We start from the raw sequence: 24127 nt of genomic DNA, 5'->3' as shown, positions 1-24127 counted from the left end.
CAAGGGGTTAGTGTTAGGTTTTTTTAAGGGGGGATTGGGTGGGTTTTAGAGTAAGGTTGGGTGTGTGGGTAGTGCGTTTTAATGTTGGGGGGTTGTATTTCTTTTTTTACAGGTAAAAGAGCTGATTACTTTGGGGCAATGCCCCGCAAAAAGCCATTTAAGGGCTATTTGTAATTTAGTATAGGATAGGGAATTTTATTATTTTGGGGGGCTTTTTTATTTTATTAGGGGCTTAGATTAGGTGTAATTAGTTTAAACTTCTTGTAATTTTTTTTATTTTCTGTAATTTAATGTTTTGTTTTTGTTGTACTATAGTTTATTTTATTTTATTGTATTTAATTTTAGGTAATTGTAGTTAATTAATTTAATTTATTTAATGATAGTGTAGTGTTAGGTGTAATTGTAACTTAGGTTAGGATTTATTTTACAGGTACATTTGTAGTTATTTTAACTAGGTAGCTATTAAATAGTTATTAACTATTTAATAGCTATTGTACCTAGTTAAAATAAATACAAAATTGCCTGTAAAATAAAAATAAATCCTAAAATAGCTACAATGTAATTATTAATTATATTGCAGCTATCTTAGAGTTTACTTTATAGGTAAGTATTTAGTTTTAAATAGGAATCATTTAGTCAATAATAGTTATTTTATTTAGATTTATTTAAATAATATTTGTTAGGGGGGTGTTAGGGTTAGACTTAGGTTTAGGGGTTAATAACTTTATTATAGTGGCGGCGACAGATTAGGGGTTAATACATTTAATAGGCTATGTGGGCTATGGCGGTTTAGGGGTTAATAGAGTTTATTACTTATTGCGGTGGGGGATTGCGGTTGACAGGTAGATAGACATTGCGCATGCGTTAGGTGTTAGTTTATTTTTGCAGGCATTTTATGGAGTTACGGTGCTCCCATACTCAGCGCAAGGCCTGCTATGGCTGCCTTTTATGGAGAGGTAAAAATGGAGTAAGATTTCTCCATTTTTGCCACGTAAGGCCTTGCGCTGGATATTGGATACAGATTTACGACGCAGTCCCATGTTAGCCTATGGGAGTAAAAATTGCGAGCGACGGGTGAAATATACGGGCGTAACTTGTATGCTACGCCATATATGTAATACCAAAATCGCGTAAAATCTGGCGTTGTCGTCTTTTGCGGGTCGACGCTCTATATGTAATGGAGGCCCAGATAGTAAAAAGTTAATGAGCTCACTTGACTGCTTTTATTTTATACACCAATTGTGCCTCTTTTTACTTCAAAATTCAGTCTAATATTTTTTCAGTACTATTTAATAAATGACCGACCTTGTATCCATTTTCCCCTCTTTGGTATAATAAATTGGGTATTTCCCTGCACTTGGAACACCTAAACATTTCAATGTCTGTTTTCACATTTCACACTTTCACCTTTTTACTCTGTGACTGCCCCTCCTCTTTTTATTTATTTTGTTAAAAGCATTCCCACTCTGCCTGACTGATCCCTCATGCAATCTCACATGATCAAATTAAGATTTTAAATACAATGTTTAGTTATGCATAATGAAACAGCTTTGCAATTCATTTTTGTTATTTATTCCCACCCCCCTTTTTGCTCCATTGACTTCTACGGGGGAATACGTTGTCCCGCGTACGATATTTTAAGTTCAGCTTTTTATGCGCGTAGAGTTAGCAACAAGCAAAAACAGTTTACTTTCCACTTGTAATACGAACGCTACCAAACGTGCTTACTTCTAGCGGAGATAACACTTGAGTAAACTGGACCTAAATTGCTATAGAGTACAACCACCACAGTTGATCAGATTTCAAGAACATACAGTATATACAGTCTCCCATTCTCTCTGTATTCCAGTCTCTCCATAATCTGCTACACTTCTCACTAGTCTTTGACTTGTTGACATCTACTATTTTCTCACCCTTTCTCTTTGGTACTGGGTGATTGTGAACATGGAATCTAAGGAAGGAGTAAAGGCAGTGGGTTATAGACAGAGCAGATTGGGCCATAAGCAAAATTTGGTGGGCCATGGGCAGGGTTTGGGGTGCTTAGGGCTGGCAATGTAATTCAAAGTTTTACTTTGTGGGCATTTATCAGATACAAAGAGCTGCAAGAAGGACAGTGCAGAGCCCACAATCCATTACAATCTTACAAAATGTTTGACAGCTGAGAGCTCTGTACGTTTACAACATTAATAATTCAATATCAGAGCATGTCATGGATCATGCAATTTTAAACAATTACCAGTTAATTTTTGTTACCAAATTTGCTTTGTTCTCTTGGTATACTCGTTGAAAAGCATACCTGGGAGCTAGTTGGTGATTGGTGGCTGCTCACATGCCTCTTGTCATTGACTCGCCAGATGTGTTCAGCCAGCTCGCAATAGTGCATTGCTGCTCCTGTGCATACCTAGGTTTACTCTTCAACAAAAGATACCAAGAGAACATAGTACATTTAATAATACAAGTAAATTGGAAAGTTGTTTGCTCTGTCTGAATCATAAAATTTTTTGACTTTAGTGTCCCTTTAACGTTACCTTTCTATTAACCATTTTTTGCAAGATGTTTGTTATTTTTATTGCTTGCTATGGGAAGAATCTTTGTGAAAAAATGAAAATAGAAATAGACAGGGTTTATTGTAGATATGGTTTATTTAATTACAAGTCAATTTGCAAAAATAGTGCTTTTCAGTGTAATTATATGATAGTTTGCCCCTTTTGACTTGACAGTAGGAGCTTTAAAGGGACAGTAAAGTCAAAATTAAACTTTCATGATTTAATACTGCATGCAATTAAATCAATTAAACAACTATCCAATTTACTTCTATTTTCAAATTTGCTTCATTCTCCAGGTATCCTTTAATGAAAAGTAAACCTAGGTTGGCTCATAAGAGCTCAGGAGTGTGCATGTGTCTTTAGTACACTATTGCAGCTGTGTTTTGAACATCATTTGTAGCGTTGTTGTACAATGTTGCACACTCCGGAGCTCTTATGACTTTACTGTCTCTTTAACTTCCCCTATGTAATTAAACTTGGCATGTGCTGGAACCATACAAGATTTATAAAAGGAATAAATATATCAGACAGTAAGTTTATATGAGAAAAACATAGCTGTTGATAAGTTTAATTCTGTGCAAATAGTTCAATGGAATAAAACTAGAGGTGGAATTCAGAATACAAAATGAAGCCAACTTAAACAAAGACTATTGTTTGCAACATTTTAACCTACGGCAGCTTCTGTCTTGAGTATTGCACAACTGAATTTTTGTTCAATATTGCAACAACGTATAGCTTATGACTATGGAACATCTGTTAAAATATCCCTGTGGTTTGCACTTTATAATGGGTTAGATCAGTGGTTCCAGCTACTGCCCCCCTTGGTTCCATAAATTCATCATAAGCGCCCCCCTAAGCTTACCTGTAAAAATAGTAAACATTTAAATTTTAAATGACATTTTTTTTAAGTTTTATTAAAGGGACACTGAACCCCATTTTTTTCAAGATTCATATAGAGCATGCAATTTTAAGCAACTTTCTCATTTACTCCTTTAATCAATTTTTCTTTGTTCTCTTGGTATCTTTATTTGAAAAAGAAGGCATCTAAGGTTCAGACTCTGGATAGCAATTTTTTATTGGTGGATGAATTTATCCACCAATCAGCAAGAACAACCCAGGTTGTTAACCAAAAATGGGCCGGCATCTAAACTTACATTCTTGCATTTCAAATAAAGATACCAAGAGAATGAAGACAATTTGATAATAGAAGTAAATTAGAAAGTTGCTTAAAATTTCATGCTCTATCGGAATTCCGAAAGAAAAATTTTGGGTTCAGTGTCCCTTTAATTAACATTGTATTATCTTGATATTATAATGCAAGCTATTAACCCCTTAATGACCGAGGACGTGCAGGGTACGTCCTCAGAAAAAAGGCAGTTAACGCCTGAGGACGTACCCTGCACGTCCTCAGTGTGGAAAGCAGCTGGAAGCGATCCTGCTCGCTTCCAGCTGCTTTCCGGTTATTGCAGTGATGCCTCGATATGGAGGCATCCTGCAATAACCTTAGATGGCCATCCAATGCAGAGAGAGCCACTCTGTGGCCCTCTCTGCACCGGACATCGATGGCCGGTATCGTTGGTGGGTGGGAGCCGGTGGGCGGCCATCGATGGCCCTGGTCATGTGGAGGGGGGTGGGATCGTGGGCGTGGAAGTCGGGGCACGCGCCGGGGCAGGGACCGGGTGGGGACCGCTGCACTACAGAAAAAAATGTGTCCCAAAATAAAAGTGGGACCAATAATTTAAAAAAAAAACCCTTAGGCGTTATTTAGGTGGTGGGGGTTGATCTATGGGGGGGGGGGGGGGAAATAACACAACAGAAAAGATAAAAAATAAAAATAAAAAAATAAACATTTAATTGTGCAAACTGGGTACTGGCAGACAGCTGCCAGTACCCAAGATGGCCCCCAATAAGGCAGAGGGGGAGGCTTAGAGAGCTGTTTTGGGGGGGATCAGGGAGGTTGGGGGCTAAGGGGGGATCCTAAACACAGCATATGTAAATATGCTTTTTTTTTTTCTTTAAAAAAATCTTTTATTTTAGTACTGGCAGACTTTCTGCCAGTACTTAAGATGGCGGGGACAATAGTGGGGTGGGGGAAGGAAGGGAGCTGTTTGGGAGGGATCAGGGGGTGGGATGTGTCAGGTGGGAGGCTGAACTCTACACTAAAGCTAAAATTAACCCTGCAAGCTCCCTACACACTACCTAATTAACCCCTTCACTGCTAGCCATAATACACGTGTGATGCGCAGCAGCATTTAGCGACTTTCTAATTACCAAAAAGCAACGCCAAAGTCATATATGTCTGCTATTTCTGAACAAAGGGGATCCCAGAGAAGCATTTACAACCATTTATGCTATAATTGCATAAGTTGTTTGTAAATAATTTCAGTGAGAAACCTAAAGTTTGTGAAAATATTTGTGAAAAAGTGAACAATTTTTTTTATTTGATCGCATTTGGCGGTGAAATGGTGGCATGAAATATACCAAAATGGGCCTAGATCAATACTTTGGGATGTCTTCTAAAAAAAAATATATACATGTCAATGGATATTCAGGGATTCCTGAAAGATATTAGTGTTCCAATGTAACTAGCGCTAATTTTGAAAAAAAGTGGTTTGGAAATAGCAAAGTGCTACTTGTATTTATGGCCCTATAACTTGCAAAAAAAGCAAAGAACATGTAAACATTGGGTATTTCTAAACTCAGGACAAAATTTAGAAACTATTTAGCATGGGTGTTTTTTGGTGGTTGTAGATGTGTAACAGATTTTGGGGGTCAAAGTTAGAAAAAATGTGTTTTTTTCCATTTTTTCCTCATATTTTATAATGTTTTTTATAGTAAATTATAAGATATGATGAAAATTATGGTATCTTTTGAAAGTCAATTTAATGGCGAGAAAAACGGTATATAATATATGTGGTTACAGTAAATGAGTAAGAGGAAAATTACAGCTAAACACAAACACCGCAACAATGTAAAAAAAGCCTTGGTCCCAAACGGACAGAAAATGGAAAAGTGCTGCGGTCATTAAGGGGTTAAAAGACAATGGTCACTTATAAGAGTCTTATATACCACTTTTAGTAATTAATTCACTGTTACAAAATGTGTTAATGTGACGGATGAGCTTAATGAAGTGATACTAGTTTCGTTTGTAAAGCCCTGACTTAGTAGGAGTCTTAAAAGTAGGTTAAACAGTCTGTTTCATTGTTGTAATAAAAAAGCATTAAGCAGTTGCTTATAATTAATAGAAATCATTGCAGTCCCACTAACAGGTAAAACCTACTAACTATACACCTGCACAATGCTTTCAATGTATTTTCTGCTATTTCTGTCTGCCCTTTTCCTAAAAATCACTGCACTTCCCTGTAGCAACAATAACCCACACACTATTCTTATCTCACCCTCCCTTCTCTCATCCCCTATGCTGTCCTCTCATGAACTACTTTGTCTCCTTAGAAATACTTCCCCATCTAACTCTCCTGTGTCTAATCATACCCGCTCCTACAGGTCCCCCTCTCACCTTCTGTCACTCACACTCCTCCTACTGCTTGCTGCTGGTGACATCTCTCCTAACCCTGGCCCTGCAGCAATCACCACACTTTTACACTCTCACTCAGTCCCCCACTGCAAAAACTCTAGGTCACGCAATCCTAACAATCTCATCTCTATTAACACACAGCGCTTATCCCCTCTCTTTTCTTGTGCTCTTTGGAATGCACGCTCTGTCTGTAACAAACTCACAACTGTTCATGACCTTTTTATTTCTAATGCTTTCAATCTTCTAGCAATTACTGAAACCTGGTTATCATCTTCTGACACTGCTTCCATTGCTGCTCTCACGCACGGTGGTCTCCACTTTAGCCACACACCTAGGCCAGGTGATAGACATGGTGGCGGTGTTGGAATCTTACTCTCCCCCTCCTGCTCCTTTCAGCACCTGCAGCCTCATCCATCTCTCTCCTTTTCCTCCTTTGAAGTTCACTGCATCCGACTATTCTCCCCCCTCTCCCTCAGGGTGGCAGTTATCTATCGCCCCCCTGGACCAACCTCCCAATTCCTTGATAACTTCGCTGCCTGGCTTTCTCACTTTCTCTCTACAAATACACCTGCTTTAATCCTGGGGGACTTCAACATCCCCATTGATAACCCATCTGCCCCTGCTGCCTCTAAACTTCTCTCACTCACAAACTCCTTTGGTCTCTCACAATCCACCATATTCCCTACTCACCGCGACGGACACTCTATTGATCTAGTATTCTCCTACCTCTGCTCTCCCTCTGATGCCACCTGTCTCCCATTTCCCATCTCAGACCACCATCTGCTCACCTTTAAGCTTAATATACAGGCTAAACCTACTTCTCCCCCTCACCCCCGCACCTGTAGAAATCTGCACACTGTGGATTCTCTACAACTCTCCAACCTTATTCAAAAACACCTCCCCCACACTTCCACAATATCCTGCCCTGACCTTGCTACAACCCACTATAACAATACTCTCTCCTCGGCACTGGACACTTTCACTCCTCCCCAAATATGCAAAACCCCACGTCATCAGCTCCAACCCTGGCACTCTAACCAAACACGCTACCTGCAAAAATGCTCCCGTGCTGCTGAACGTGCCTGGAGGAAATCCCGCTCTGAATCAGATTTCCTTCACTATAAGTTCATTCTTTATTCTTACTCCTCTGCCCTTCACTTAGCCAAGCAAAACTACTTCTCTTCTCTTATATCTTCTCACTCCACAAACCCTAAACGTCTCTTCTCCATTTTCAACTCTCTCCTTTACCCACCTTCACCACCCCCTTCATCTGCCTTTAGTGCTCAAGACCTGGCAGACTACTTTTTCAACAAAACAATTACCATCCGAAGTAATATCCCAACACAAGTCTGCAACCTTCCATCTCCGCCCCCGGCAACCCCCTCCACCACTCTCAGCACCTTCCCCCCTACCTCTGAGAATGAAGTGAGTTCCCTATTGTCTTCCTCACACCTCACTACCTGCCCACTTGACCCTATCCCTTCACATCTAATACCGTCTCTGTCTTCTACCCTCACTCCAGCTCTTACTCACATATTTAACCTATCCCTTACTACCGGTTCATTCCCATCTTCCTTCAAACATGCAAAGGTCAACCCCATGCTCAAAAAACCCTCCCTCGACCCCAATTATCCTGCAAACTACCGCCCCATATCACTGCTTCCGCTAGCTTCAAAAGTCCTGGAAAAACTAGTCTTCGATCGCTTAACCCACTTCTTGTCCTCCAACTCACTGCTTGACCCCTTACAATCTGGCTTCCGTTCCCAACACTCAACTGAGACTGCCCTCACCAAAGTTACTAATGATCTTCTTTCTGCTAAAAAAATGGCCACTGCTCAATACTTATCTTACTTGATCTGTCTGCTGCCTTTGACACAGTTGACCATCCACTTCTCCTACGGACTCTCAGCTCCTTTGGGCTCTCTGACACTGCCCTTTCCTGGATCTACTCTTATCTCTCTAATAGGTCCTTTTCTGTCTCCTTTGCTGGTGGCGACTCCTCTCCATTGCCTCTGTCTGTTGGAGTACCTCAAGGCTCTGTTCTGGGTCCCCTACTCTTCTCTATTTATACATCCTCACTGGGAAAACTTATCAGTAGCTATGGCTTCAACTACCATCTCTATGCTGATGATACCCAGATCTACCTATCCGCCCCTTCACTCTCTCCTTCTATCCTTGCTCACATCGGTGTCTGCTTATCTGGCATTTCTTCTTGGATGGCCTCTCACCACCTAAAAATCAATATGTCCAAGACTGAGCTCCTTCTAATTCCCCCCCCCCTCTAATTCTACCCCGGTTCCTAACTTTTCAATCACTGTTGGTGATACCACTATCTCCCCATCACCCCAAGTCCGTGTCCTAGGAGTTACACTTGACTCCAATCTGTCCTTCATTCCCCACATCCAATTGCTCTCTTCCTCCTGTCGCAACCATCTACGCAATATCTCCAAAATCCGTCCATTTCTGAGTGCTGAAACTACTAAACAGCTAATCCACTCCCTGGTAATCTCCCAACTTGACTACTGTAATAACCTACTAACTGGCCTCCCTCTCTCCTGCCTCTCCCCTCTTCAATCCATCCTAAATGCCTCTGCTAGGCTAATCCACCTCTCCCGACGCTCTGTATCTGCTGCACCTCTCTGCGAGTCCCTTCACTGGCTACCCATCCACAGCAGAATTAAATTCAAAATTCTCATCCTGACCTACAAAGCCCTTACCAATGTAGCCCCCCCCCCCCTACCTGTCCTCACTCATCAAGAAATATACTCCAGCCCGCCCCCTAAGATCCAACAATGACCTGCTCCTTGCATCTTCTACCATCACCTCCTCCCATGCAAGGCTACAGGACTTCTCTCGTGCAGCACCAACCATCTGGAATGCACTTCCCAGAGCTGTTAGACTTTCCCCTAACCTTTCCTCCTTTAAATGCTCCCTAAAGACCTTTCTGTTCATGGAAGCCTCTCTCTAAATCAGTAAAAAATGAATTCTACCTGCCTAACTGCTGCCCCATCTAACTCCACACTAACATCATTCTCACCTTTGCAGTCCCCACCTCCTGTTTCTCACCCTCCTACCATCTAGATTGTAAGTTCCCACGGGAACAGGGCCCTCAATTCCCCCTGTATTTGTTTTGCTAAACTTTGGTGTCTTCTATATTGTATTGTACTGTACTTTTATCTTTGTACCCATGGACAGCGCTGTGGAATCTGTTGGCGCTTTATAAATAAAGAATAATAATAATTGCAATATGTATTATTCATCTACTTAAATGGATTTTTTAATTTATTTTTTGCACTACATTTGTGCTCTGTCACAGTCCTGCAGGAAGCCTTACCTTAGCCTAAAGTCATAATTGAATAGACTAGATAACACGGAGTCAGAACTGAAACTTAGGTTACGAAAATCCTCTACTCTTAAAACATTAGGGGCAGGTCTACATTGAGAAAAGTGCTAATTTTGCAAGAAAACAAGTAAGTTATTTGCTGTTTTTTTTTTACACAATCTTTTTCTTTTAATATTTACTTGGATTTAACAGGAGCACTGTTTAATATCCATTTAAAACAGCAGGTGCCCCCTTCCATCTCTCATGCCTATCAATGCCCCCTCAGTCAGTAATCCCACCACCCCCCAAGGGGCAGTACCGCCCACTTTGGGAAACCAGTTAATAGACCATATGCAAGCCTCTATTGATAGCAGGAGAGCATTATAACAAATGTAATTATATATTACAATAGTAGTATATGGACCCATAAAAATTGAAGAGCTCTTAAAAACTACTGTAAATGCTTTTGAAACTTTTTTTTAGATCTTTTGCAATTTAGGGCAATTGTTTATTGTTTTCACTAAAGCGATATTTGCGCTCCACTTGTAATACCAGCGCAGGCAAATGTGTGCTGGTATTACAAGTTAGGTGCAATGTGAATGTCAATCGCATTGCACAGACGTATTGCACTCACCAGAGCGTGCTTCCATGGGCGCCTTGTTCTCATGCCGTGAGACAGTATGAGAACTAGCAAAGGGGGTAAGTCGTGCAGCAATGGGCAGCCAATGTATATATACACACACATATATATATATATATATATACAGGTATGTGTATGTATATATATATATATATATATATATATATATATATAATTTTATTATTTTTTTACTAGTCCTAAAGCCCGTTCACACTTTTTTTGCAGTACAGCGGTCCCACCCCTTGCGTTCTCTCCCTCCCCCTCTCTTTTGCTCTCTCTCCCTCCCCCTCTCTTTTGCTCTCTCTCTCCCCCTTTCTTTTGAGCTCTCTCTCTCCCCGTCTCTTTTGCGCTTTCTCCCCCTCTCTTTTGCACTCTCTCTCTCCCCCCTCTCTTTTGCACTCTCTCCCCCTCTCTTTTGCGCTCTCTCTCTCCCCCTCTATTTTACGCTCTCTCTCTCCCCTCTCTTTTGCGCACTCTCACCCCTCTCTTTTACTGTCTCTCTCCCTCTCTTTATCACCCCTCTTTGGCTCTCTCCCCCTCTCTTTTGTGCTCTCTCTCTCCCCCTCTCTTTTGCGCTCTCTCTCTCCCCTCTCTTTTGCGCTCTCTCTCCCTCTCTCTTTTGTGCACTCTCACCCCTCACTTTTACTGTCTCTCTCCCTCTCTTTATCACCCCTCTTCGGCTCTCTCCCCCTCCATTTTGAGCTCTCTCTCTACCCCTCTCTTTTGAGCTCTCTCTCTCCCCCCTCTTTTGCGCTCTCTCTCTCCCCCTCTATTTTACGCTCTCTCCCCCCTCTCTCTCCCCCCTCTTTTGTGCTCTCTCTCCCCCCTCTCTTTTGCGCTCTCTCTCCCCCCTCTCTTTTGCGCTCTCTCTCCCCCTCTCTTTTGCGCTCTCTTGCGCTCTCCCCCCTCTTTTTCGCTCTCTCCCCCTCTGTTTTGCGCTCTCTCTTTTGCGCTCTCCCCCCTTTATTTTGCGCTCTCTTTCTCTCCCCCCCTCTTTTGCGCTCTCTCTCTCTCCCCCTCTTTTGTGCTCTCTCTCTCCCCCCTCTCTTTTGCACTCTCTCTCCCCCCTCTCTTTTGCGCTCTCCCCCTCTCTTTTGTGCACACTCCCCTTCTCTTTTACTGTCTCTCTCCCTCTCTTTATACCCCCTCTTCTGCTCTCTCTCCCCCTCTCTTTTGAGCTCTCTCTCCCCCCTCTCTTTTGCGCTCTCTCTTCCCACTCTCTTTTGCGCTCTCTCTCCCCCCTCTCTTTTGCGCTCTCCCCCTCTCTTTGGTGCACTCTCCTCCTCTCTTTTGCTGTCTCTCTCGCTCTCTTTATCCCCCCTCTTCTGCTCTCTCTCCCCCTCTTTTGAGCTCTCTCTCTCCCCCTCTCTTTTGTGCTCTCCCCCTCTCTTTTGCGCTCTCTCTCTCCCCATCTCTTTTGCACTCTCTCCCCCCTTTCCTTTGTGCTCTCTCCCCCCTTTCTTTTGTGCTCTCTCTCTCCCCCCTCTCTCTCCCCCCTCTCTTTTGCGCTCTCTCCCCCCTCTCTTTTGCGCTCTCACTTCTCTTTTTTGCGCTCTCTCTCTACCCCCTCTTTTTTTGCTCTCTCTTCCCCTCTCTTTTGCGCTCTCTCTCTTCCCCTCTCTTTTGCGTTCTCTCTTTGCCCCTCTGTTTTGTGCTCTCTCTCCCCCCTCTATTTTGCTCTCTCTCTCTCTCTCCCCCTTCTCTCTCTCCCACCCCCCTCTCCCTCCCCCCTCCTCTCTCCCTCCACCCTCCTCTCCCCCTCCCCCCTCTCTTTTGTGCCCTCCCCCCTCTCTTTTGTGCTCTCTTCCTCCTCTCTTTTGCGCTCTCTCCCCCCTCTCTTTTGCGCTCTCTCTCTTCCCCATCTCTTTTGCTCTCTCTCTCTCCCTCCCCCCTCTCCTCTCTCCCTCCTCTCTCCCCCCTCCTCTCTCCCTCCCCCCTCTCCTCTCTCCCTCCTCTCTCCCCCCTCCTCTCTCCCTCCCCCCTCCTCTCTCCCTCCCCCCTCCTCTCTCCCTCCCCCCTCCTCTCTCCCTCCCCCTCTCCCCTCCTCTCTCCCTCCCCCCTCCCCTCCCCCTCCCCCTCTCCTCTCTCCCTCCCCCTCTCCTCTCTCCCTCCCCCTCTCCTCTCTCCCTCCCCCTCTCCTCTCTCCCTCCCCCTCTCCTCTCTCCCTCCCCCTCTCCTCTCTCCCTCCCCCTCTCCTCTCTCCCTCTCCCCCCTCTCTCTCTCTCACTTCTTTTTTTATCTCTCCCCCTCTCTATCTCTCTCCCCTTTTGCGAGCGACCACGCCTGGCCACGCCCCCTTCACGGGCCTTCACGCCTGGTCACGCCCACTTCACGTCCGGCCATGCCCCCAATCATGCCGGGCACACCCACGACTGCAGCAGATCAGGTAGGGATTGCAAAGGCCAGGTGTGTTTGTCCTTGTGCTGCCTCTACTGCGCATGACAGCTTCGGACAAACACACTTGGCCTTTTATATAATAGGATATGTTAATATGTGTATATACACACATTAACACCTAAATATATATGTATATAATTATATACATATATATTTACAGGGAACACACACAGTTCCTATAGACTGCAATGTAAAGGCACTTGTTTTTTTCTAACACCCCACAGCGGAGAACTTTAGCCCCCAAAAACGGCTTAGTGCAGTTTTTTAAAAAAAAATGCTACTTTAAAAAATAAACATTAAATTTACCTGTTTGCAGGCGCATGATAAATTAGCGCTCCACTTGTAATCTAGCCCTTAGGGCTAGATTTATCAAAGCTGAGGCGGACAGGGGCACGTATACGCGCCCCTGTATGCCTCAGCTCGCCTGTGGCAGGGCGAATTTACCCGCAGGTAATCACCATTGCACACAAGTGCAATTTTGCGCTTGCGTGCAATCCTATCCCATGCCCGCGCACAGCCAATCACACACATGCAGGAGTTGTCAATCTCCTCGGTCAGACTAGACCGCAGAGATTGAATTTCGCCATCTTAGAGGTGGCAAAGGGGTTAGGGAAGCGGCGGTCTGGTGACCGCTGATTGTTAAATTATGGCGAGCAAGTTCTTGTGAGAACTTGCAGCCGTAGGGCTTTGATAAATCGAGCCCTATGTGTTTAATTACCAATATATACTATGCATGTGTACAAAATAGCATACTTGCTGCTTTGTGTGGGGGAAAAAATTATTTGTTGTAATCCTGCCTTTAGAAATTATTCTAATTCCCCTCTCACCTATAAAATCACACACTTAATGGACCATTAAATACAGTGGAATTGTGTAATCAATAAGTGAATAAAAAGATAAATCAATTGCACTTACTCTGAATTTGAAATAAGCAGTAGATTTTTTCCTGACAAATTAAAAAAAATTATTTTAGAAATTATATATTCCTAGTAGGTGATCTTTGTTGAATATACTGTATGCATATTGAGATAATAGTAGATTGTTTATATGAAAACACCTATTGATATATGTAAAAAGATAATAGAGGGTATTGAAAGTGTTTAATGGAATGGTCTGTTTTTGGCCAATCAAATTCAACATAAGGGTATATAGGTGTTACAGAGTTTAATGAACATAGGTCACAGATGAAGGTATGAGCCAAAATGCGTCTGTCCCCATTTTTCTACATGTAGTTTTTATGTCTATTGTTTCCATCCATGCTTCAATAAACATTTATTTTACCTGTGCTTCACTTTTTGCTATTTTATAAATTTCAAAATTTACTTTAATTTGCTGGCTCCCTGTATTATGTGAAAACTGTTAAGTTTGATTTTATACTGGAATTTATTTTTCTCTTCCAGGAGGAATGGTTTGTTCAAGTCAAAGGAACAGCCATGGGTTCCAATGTTGCCCCATCATACGCCAATCTCTACATTAATGAATTTGAGGAGAGACTAGACTATGAGAATGTGTTGTTCAAGACACATGGCGCAGTGTGGTGGCGCTACATTGATGATGTGTTTGGCCTTTGGTGGGGCAACATTGGAACCCTAGAGGGGTTTGTTCAAGAACTTAACTCCATGGTGAGGGGTTTACAGTTTACAGTGACATACAGTGAGGAGTCAGTAACGTTTTTAGATACCAAGGTATCCAAGGGAGTCAATACATTAAACATAGATCTATACTCCAAGGAAACAGATAAAAATACCCTTTCAAAATATGATAGTTTTCACCCTAGAAGACTAATAGATTCTTTACCCAAGAGTCAGTTGCTCAGGGTACAAAGAATAGTCAGGGAAAAGGATACACAGATAAAAAAGACTCCAAGAGATGAGAAAAACATTCTTGAAAAGGGGCTATCCATTGAGCTTGATTTAAAAAAAAAAAATCAAAGAGATCCAAAACCCTACCCCTAAGGTTGATAAGAAGGACCATAATGATTAGTTTTGGTCTCACAATATAATCCACACAGTAACATAATTACTTAAATTATAAGGAAACACTGGCATATACTCAGGGATTGTAATCCACACATTGATTTTTTCAAGGAACCCCCCCTTTGGCCTATAGAAGGGTCAGAAATATACGTGACCATCTGGTAAAAACAGATATAGGTCCAGGTAATAGAGACATACAATTCTATATAGGTAGTAAGAGGAATGGTAGCTACCCCTGTCTTGGCTGCGTGAGTTGCAGCTCAATTATCAAAGGCCCCAATTTTTTCAATCCACATAGAAATCTAGAGGCCCCTTTGTCAAAACATTTTCTGGAACATGGTCACGGCATAAGCCAACTAAGGGGGCAGATCATAGAACAAATCAAGGTACCTAGAAATGGAATGGATAGGGAAAAATGATTAAAACAGAAAGAGATGTGGTGGATCCACAAGTTAGAGACCCTCTTTCCTAAGGGTCTCAACAGAGATTTTGATCTATCTTGTTTCTTTTGATTTGTCTCTTTTTGACTAATGTCGTTGACCATTCACCATAATACCTAATTAGCATTTTATTTCTATTAGTTTTACCATATTGCATGTGGCTCCTGTTATAAAATGTACCTATGTATTTATTAAGATTTTTTAGTAAAAAAATTTGGAGGAATATTTTACTGCTAGCATTCAGTTGAGGAGTTAAAGTAAAGGATCATACAAAATAGCAACGTAACAATTAGAATAACATTGCATAATATCACTGCTGTATAGGTTTGTTACATTGTTTTTATTAGCTACATATGAAACATTTTGAAAAGTTAAATAATAGTATGACTACTAGATGGAGCTCAATGTCCTTGAGTGGACAATTTTGGCACCAAGAATTGTGTTTAAAAGGCCATTAAGATGTATATGTACCTTTAGCATGACTAAGGGGTTAAGCCCTGATACGTCGCTTTATATGTATATCCAATAAAAGTTTTAAAAGCTTAACATCGGTGCTGGTGACATTTGTTTGCTATATGGACACTTGGGGTATATGCAGTTAACCCTCGTCACTCGTGCACTGACATTTACAGTGGTGCTGATATCCCATGGAACTGAACTATGCATACTGTGCAATATAGAGTAGCCCATCTTAAAGGATTAACAGGATTACACACCATCTGCACTTCATCTACATAGTAGAAGCATATATAGGAAGATCTACAATGTTATTTGATCACAAGCCTCATGAGACAAGCAATACACTCTCCCCCTCCTTTTGCTGTTGTTCTTGGCAGCAACGGGTCATATCTGTCTTCCCCTGCCCGTGATCACTCTGTGAAAGCAAATTCCCTGGGGAGTAGTGTATACTAAGAGTCTGTGTCAAAAAGACTTGGATCCTTGCAATAAATATATTCTCCTTTTTCTCTAACGCCCATGCATAATGGCGCAAAAAACCCTACAAAGAATGACAACCTGCAAAAATCACTGCAAACTGGACAGGGGGCAGTAAATACTTTTTTCAAACATGCAGACAAGTCTAAAAATAAAAAAGATTCAGATCCAGTCCATACGTCTCATAATGATAGTTCCTGCGATGCAGTGGATGTCTCCTGATGTTCCCCGCCCGGGACCCCTAGAACAGATGATGAGAGCCCTATCACCTATAAGGCTATGGAAGTTCTTATTGAGCAAGTAAAATCCTGTATAAAAGATGAATGTGCAGACCTAAAAAAGGACATTAATGAGCTTTGCCATAAAGTAGACTTGCTGGAAGAACTATGATCTAGAAAATCGCTCAAGGCGAAGTAATTTAAGGTTCAGAGGGATCCCTGAATCTGTACCCAATAGTGAAATCCAGGATTACCTACATGCTTTTTTTGCGGAGTTAGCGAGGGATAATTCAGATGACCTCCCTGAGATAATTCTGGATAGAGCCCATAGATCTCTGCGCCATAAACTGGCGGAAGGTTCACCCCCCCCCCCCCCCCCCGAGACATACATTATCAACTTTCAGAATTTTCAACATAGAGAGGAGATATATAATTATGCCAGGAAACAACATGCTATAATGTTCCAAGGACATCGTATACAGGTATAACAAGACCTCTCAGCAAGGACTCTCCAGAAGCACAGGGACTTTTCTGCCCTAACCTCCCATCTACAATCTGTAAAAATTCCCTATAGATGGCGATTTCCCACATCTGTGATCACCGTAAAGAACGGGAGGAAGATTGAATGTTCTTCACTACTTCATGTCGAGCAGTTTTGTAAATTAATTAACATTTCACCTCCTGACAAAGAAGATCCTTCATCTTCTTCAATACAACCCCCAAGGTTAGAAAATCCTAAGCCCCAAAGACATCCTTGGGATAAGACATCCACTAAGCAATCTAAAATAAGACAAACCAATCCTGTTGACCGCAACAAAGAACCACCATGACTGAAGGATACGTAACTATGACCTTTTATCTACTTCACTTCTCTAATAACCTTTTTGACAGCTTTTTTTGATAATTTTGGAGAACGTATTCAGGTCCATGGCAGTGATGTTAGGCGATCTTAGGCGAGCCTATTGGTCCCGTCGAATGCAAGTAAGTTGACGGATTGATAAATAGATGCCACTGTGTCCTTTTAGAACCAACACTTTTTTTTTTTGCTTCAAAACAGCCGGATCCTGACAGATTCATGTCTAATTTAGACTGATATCCTCAAATTTAAATATTTTCTATACAAACACATCCAGACACTTCTAGATCCAATAATATTTTACACAAAACATGCGTCCTTTCAGAACCAACACTTTTTTACAGAAAAACAGCTGGATCCTGCCGGATCCATGCCTAATTTAGGCAGATATACAAAAATGTAAGTGTTTTCCACACAAACACATTCAGACACTTCTGTATCCAACAACATTTTATTTAAAAACATTAAGGTCCTTTCAGAACCCACACTTTTTTTTACACAAAAACAGCCAGATCCTGCCAGATCCATGTCAAATTTAGACAGATATACACAAATGTAAATGTTTTCCACACAAATACCTCCAGAAACTTCTGGATCCATCACTTTTTTTTTACACAAAACTATCTGGGTCCTTTCAGAACAAACACATTTTTTTTACACAAAATAATCTGATCCTGTCATATCCATGTCTTATTGAGACAAATAAACACAAATTAAATTTTTGTCCACACAAACACATCCAGAAATTTCTGGATTGTACAATTTTTTACACAAAAACATCTAGGTCCTTTCAGAACCAACAGTTTTTTTTTACAGAAAAACAGCCAAACTGTTGGTTCGGAAAGGACCTAAATGTTTTTGAGTAAAATGTTATTGGATACAGAAGTGTCTGGATGTGTTTGTGTGGTAAACACTTAAATTTGTGTGTATCTTTCAAAATTAGGCATGGATCCAGCTGTTCTTCTGTAAAAAAGTGTTGGTTCTGAAATGACCCAAATGTTTTGCAGTAAAATGTTGTTGCATACAGAAGTGTCTGGATGTGTTTGTGTGGTAAACACTTAAATTTGTGTGTATCTGTCAAAAGTAGGCATGGATCCGGTAGGATCCAGCAGTTTTTCTGTAAAAAAGTGTTGGTTCTGAAAGGACCCAAATGTTTTGCAGTAAAATGTTGTTGGATACAGAAGAGTCTGGGTGTGTTTGTGTGGAAAACATTTAAAATTGTGTGTATCTGTCAAAATTAGGCATGGATCCAGCAGGATCCAGCTGTTTTTCTGTAAAAAAAAGTGTTGGTTCTGAAAGGACCCAAATGTTTTTGTGTAAAATATTGATAGATCCAGAAGTGTCTGAATGTGTTTGTGTGGAAAACACTTAAATTTGTGTGTATCTGTCGAAATTAGGCATGGATCCGGCAGAATCCGGCTGTTTTTCTATAAAAAAAAGTTTGGGTTCTGAAAGGACCCAGTTGTTTTTTAAGTAAAATGTTGTTGGATACAGAAGTGTTTGGATGTGTTTGTGTGGAAAACACTTACATTTGTGTGTATCTTTCTAAATTAGGCATGGATCCGGCAGGATCCGGCTGTTTTTCTGAAAAAAAGTGTTTGTTATGAAAGGACCCAAATGTTTTTGCGTAAAATATTGATTGATCCAGAAGTGTCTGGATGTGTTTGTGTGGAAAACACTGAAATTAGTGTGTATTTATATAAATTTGGCATGGATCCGGTAGGATCCGGCCGTTTTTCTGTAAAAAAGTTCTGAAAGGACCCAAATGTTTTTGCATAAAATATTGATGGATCCAGAAGTGTCTGGATGTGTTTGTTTGGAAAACACTTAAATTTGTGTGTATTTGTCTAAATTTGGCATGGATCCGTCAGGATCTGGCTGTCCTGTAAAAAAAAGTGTTGGTTCTGAAAGGACCCAGACGTTTTTGCGTAAAATATTGATGGATCCACAAGTATCTGGATGTATTTGTGTGGAAAACACTTACATTTGTGTATATCTGCCTAAATTAGGCATGGATCCAGCGGTTTTTCTGTAAAAAAGTGTTGGTTCTGAAAGGACGCAGATGTGTTTGTGTAACATATTATTGGATCTAGAAGTGTCTGGGTGTGTTTGTATAGAAAATATTAAAATTTGAGGATATCTGTCTAAATTAGACATGAATCTGGCAGGATCCGGCTGTTTTGAAGCAAAAGTGTTGGTTCTAAAAGGACACAGATGTTTTGGTGTAAAATATTGAAGGATACAGAAGTGTCTGGATGTGGTTGTATGGAAAACACTTAAATTTGTGTATATCTGTCTAAATTAGGCATGGATCCATCAGGATCTGTCTGTTTTTCTGAAAAGAAGTGTTGGTTCTGAAAGGACCCAAACGTTTTTGCTTAAAATATTTATGGATACAGAAGTGTCTGGATGTGTTTGCGTGGAAAAAAATTACATTTGTGTGTATCTGTCTAAATTAGGCATGGATCCAGCTGTTTTTCTGTAAAAAAAAAGTGTTGGTTCTGAAAGGACCCACATGTTTTTGAGTAAAATGTTGTTGGATACAGAAGTGTCTGGATGTGTTTGTGTGGAAAACACTTAAATTTGTGTGAATCTGTCAAAATCAGGCATGGATCCGGTAGGATCCAGCGATTTTTCTGTAAAAAAAGTATTGGTTCTGAAAGGACCCAAATGTTTTTGTGTAAAATATTGATAGGTCCAGAAGTGTCTGGATGTGTTTGTGTGGAAAACACTTACATTTGTGTGTATCTGTCGAATTTAGGCATGGATCCAGCAGGATCCGGCTGTTTTACTGTAAAAAAGTGTTGGTTCTGAAAGGATCCAAATGTTTTTGAGTAAAATATTGTTGGCGTATGGATGTGTTTGTGTGGAAAACACTTAAATTTGTGTTTATCTGTCTAAATTAGGCATGGTTCCGGCAGGATCCGACTGTTTTTCTGTAAAAAAAAAAAAAGGTGTTGGTTCTGAAAGCACCCAGATGTTTTTGAGTAAAATGTTGGGTCCAGAAGTGTCTGGATGTGTTTGTGTGGAAAACACTTAAAGGGACATAATACCCAAATGTTGAAACACTTGAAAGTGATGCAGCATAGCTGTAAAAAGTTGACTAGAAAATATCACCTGAACATCTCTACGTAAAAAAGAAAGATATTTTACCTCAAAAGTTCCTCAGTAGCCACATCCCATTGTAAAGGACTTCTAAGCAGCAAATCAGTATGTCTGTCCTGGAACAGCTAAGGGGTTGAGCCTCATGCACTCTCATGTTATTTCACTATTCAGTTTAAAGGGAGTTTACTATGAAATCTCATGAGATCACAGTAAAAGAGTTCATGACCTCAGCACTTTTGATGCTGATTGGCTGCTGTTCATTTCGTCAGGTTTTTTTTTTTACCTGCTGCTGAGCAACAGTTTAGTATAACTTTTTACAGAGAACTTACTCTGCTGAGCTGAGGAGATTGTGAGGTAAAATATCTTCCTTTTTTACATAGAGATGCTCAGGTGATATTTTCCTGTCAGCTTTTTACATTTATACTGCATCAGTTTCAAGTGATTTAGCATATGGGTATTATGTCCCTTTAAATTTGTGTGTATTTGTCTAAATTAGGCATGGATCCAGCATGATCCGGTGTTCTGTGAAGGGACCGAACTTTGTAAAAGATGTTTATTGAACACTGTATGTGAATTATGGTGTGAAACAAAAATAATTGTAAGCTTATTTAAAAATATTTATTTATATGTAACCTCAAACGCATACAAACAAGAAGGCGTGCATTCAAAGCACTTCACTTTATGATTACTTTAAAATATGACATGCAGTGGGGATAGCCGCTGTTTGTCATGCAGGGACAAATAAACATCGTTCCATGTTTGAGGTTACATATAAATAAATATTTTTAAATAAGTATACATTTATTTCTGTTTCACACCATAATTCACATACAGTGTTCAATAAACATTGTTCCATAAACCACCCCCAGTCGTGATAGAAAAGCCCACGCATGCGCTATAAAAAGGTTTCAGAATTTCACAAGTCTAAATAGTTTCACTGTGATGTATGCTGCCAGGTATGTAATGACGCTGGCACTAATGCGCATTTGGTTCAAAATGAGTGCAACAGCTGATGAAACATCACAGGAAGTGACATGGTTCGCTCTTTTACAAAGTTTGGTCCCTTCACAGAACAACTTTTCTTGCTTGACCTTTACTGTGCTACTAATGTGTGGTTGGGAGTTTGGATTCCAGAACAGAAGTCAGCTTTGACACTGCCTGACTTGCACGCCTGCTGCTTTTGACAACTGTAATAAAACGATTATAGAGTGTCACGCCCATACAATTCGTGCCAAAGCTGATGTTTTGTTTTGCTATCATATTCACAAGCATAACAGTTGCATAACAACGTGTTTTTAAAATTCCAAAATGTTTCTGAGCAAACCCTAGAGAATCACAACGCTGATCTAATCACAACGTGATGGCATAGAATGGATATTGTAATACTGCTATACTGACCACTACTGTATAAACAAGGGGGAAACTATTACATACCTGAGATGCCTCCACCGATGACAATCACATCACAATCGTTGATCATGGTTTCTGATCCTTTTTCTTTTGCCTTCCTTTCAGCTGAATGCTTGGACGATCAGCCAGTGTCAGGGAAATTGAGCTTTTTTTTTTTTTGCAAGATGTTGCTACTAAGAGAAGGCTTGTCAATCATACACCACTCCGCCTACATATACTCCTCTTTGCTTGGTAAAGGTCGCATTGGCTCTAGCTGCCTGCCAGAACTGCAACTTTCCACCCCTTCTAAAAGGAGGACGAATTAACAGCCATAATCCTAATCCTCACTGGTTGCATTTTTATTAGTGAGGTAGTTTAGATTAAGTTACTGTCTATTATATGTTTAATTAAAAACAGATATATTTTTGACAACGCATAGTTATTCAACCGAACAGACTGTTTTTGTTTCTTACTGATAAGTATTCACTTCAGCATCAAACCCCGCCTTAAAATCCTGTTTTTGTTGCTTCCTTTAGTTTTAAGGTGGATTTGCAAATTAAGTGGCAGGTTTCAGAAGAAAGAAGAAACTAAATCAAAAACGTTTACATTAATTAAATAATTACATGCACGTTCTGCTTTTGTATATTATAAAATTAAATATGTTGAGAATAAGAAAATTACATTTGAATGGTTAAAAAAATTAAATAAATGTGATACTCAAAAATTCTGGTTTAACACAGAATTTTTCAAAATATATCACAATACTTTTTTTCTTTCTTTTTTCACCTAAATGGATGTTCCTGTGCTGTGTGTTAGAATTGCCCTACCTAGAAGCCAACAGTATAGTCCCATTGTACATAATCATGCACTTTTAATTTCACTTTAAATTTAAAGGGACATGGAACCCAATTTTTTTTATTTTAGTATTAAAGGGATAGTCTAGTCAAAATTAAACTTTAGTTATTCAGATAGAGCATGCAATTTTATTCAACTTTCATATTTCATCCTATTATATTATTTTCTTCGTTCTCTTCGTATCTTTAATTAATAAAAAGATAGAATGTAAGCTTGGGAGCTGGCCCATTTTTGGTTTAGCACCTGGGTAGTGCTTGCTGCTTGGTGTCTAAATGTAGCCAGCAATCAGCAAGCGCTACCCAGGTGCTGAACCAAAAAATGTCCGGCTCCAAAGTTTACATTCATATAAAGATAACAAGTATTTTATTTTCTGTAATTTAGTGGGGTTTTTTTGTAATGTAGTTTAGTTTATTTAATTGTAGGTATTGGTAGCTAATTTATTTAATTAATTTAATGATAGTGTAGTGTTAGGTTTAATTGTAACTTAGGTTAGGATTTATTTTACAGGTAATATTGTATTTCTTTTAGCTAGGTAGTTATTAAATAGTTAATAACTATTTAATAACTATTGTACCTAGTTAAAATAAATACAAAGCTACCTGTAAAATAAATATAAATCCTAAAATGGCTACAATGTAATTATTAATTACATTGTAGCTAGATTAGGGTTTATTTTATAGGTAAGTATTTAGTTTTAAATAGGAATAATTAATTTAATAGGAGTAATTTTTATTTAGATTTATTAAAATAATATTTAAGTTAGGGGGTGTTAGAGTTAGTGTTAGACTTAGGTTTAGGGGTTAATAATTTTATTATAGGTTGCAGCGGTATAGGGGGGGCAGGATAGGGGTTAATTAGTTTAATATAGATGGTGGTGGGGTCCGGAAGCGGCGGTTTAGGGGTTAAACAATTTATTTAGTTGCGGCGGGATCCGAAGGATAGGGGTTAATAACTTTATTATAGGCTGCGGCGGTATAGGGGGGCAGGATAGGGGTTAATTAGTTTAATATAGGTGGCGGCGGGGTCCGGGAGCGGCGGTTTAGGGGTTAAACAATTTATTTAGTTGCGGCGGGGTCCGGGATCCACAGGATATGGGTTAATAACTTTATTATAGGTGGCGGCGGTATAGGGGGGGCAGGATAGGGGTTAATAAATTTATTATAGGTGGCGACGGTGTAGGGGGGGCAGATTAGGGGTTAATAAGTTTAATATAGGGGGCGACAGGGTCCGGGAGTGGCGGTTTAAGGGTTAAACAATTTATTTAGTTGCGGCGGGGTACGGGATACGCAGGATAGGGGTTAATAACTTTATTATAGGTGGCAGCGGTATATGGGGGCAGGATAGGGGTTAATAAATTTATTATAGGTGGCAGCGGTATAGGGGGGGCAGGATAAGGGTTAATAGGTATTATGTAGGTGACGGAGGGGTCCGTGAGCGGCGGTTTAGGGGTTAATACATTTATTATAGTTGCGGCGGGGTCTAGGAGGGGCGGTTTAGTGGTTAATAACTTTATTTAGTTGCGGGGGGCTCAGGGGGCGGTGGTATAGGGGGTAGAACAGTATAGTATAGTGTGAGTGCTTAGTTACAGCTTATCAATAAAGCTGTAGAAAAGCCGAAGAGCAGCGAGATCGGATGAGTGATAACTATCACAGTCCGCTGCTCATCACCCCGTACTTGGTGCGCGGCTTTTTGACAGCTTTTTTGATAACTTTGGCGAACGTATTCAGGTCCGCGGCAATGGTAGGTGAGCTTAGGCGAGCGTATTTGGGCCTGCGAAGGCAGGTACGTACGGAGCTTGATAACTAGAGGCCTAACTCTTTAAGATACAGCATACATTTTTAAAAAACTTTACAATTTCTTTGATCAATTTCTCTTGGTATCCTTTATTAAAGGAGCAGCAATGCAATACTGTGAG

General features: G+C 40.5%; 1 protein-coding gene across 1 annotated transcript in view; it reads right to left on the bottom strand.

The window, feature by feature from the left end:
* Nucleotides 1-21817, bottom strand: part of LOC128653287 (amine oxidase [flavin-containing] A-like) — a 412656-nt gene extending 390839 nt beyond the window's left edge. The window contains exon 1 of the mRNA XM_053706492.1: nucleotides 21403-21817. Within this exon, the coding sequence (XP_053562467.1) occupies nucleotides 21403-21448 (46 nt within the window). The 5' untranslated portion in view covers nucleotides 21449-21817. The remainder of the gene's footprint in view (nucleotides 1-21402) is intronic.
* Nucleotides 21818-24127: the final 2310 nt, after the last annotated feature.

Source organism: Bombina bombina, chromosome 3 (assembly GCF_027579735.1).
Source record: "Bombina bombina isolate aBomBom1 chromosome 3, aBomBom1.pri, whole genome shotgun sequence".
NCBI lineage: Eukaryota > Metazoa > Chordata > Amphibia > Anura > Bombinatoridae > Bombina > Bombina bombina.
The sequence above is the reverse complement of the archived record's forward strand: the minus strand, read 5'-3'. Positions and strand labels throughout refer to the sequence as shown.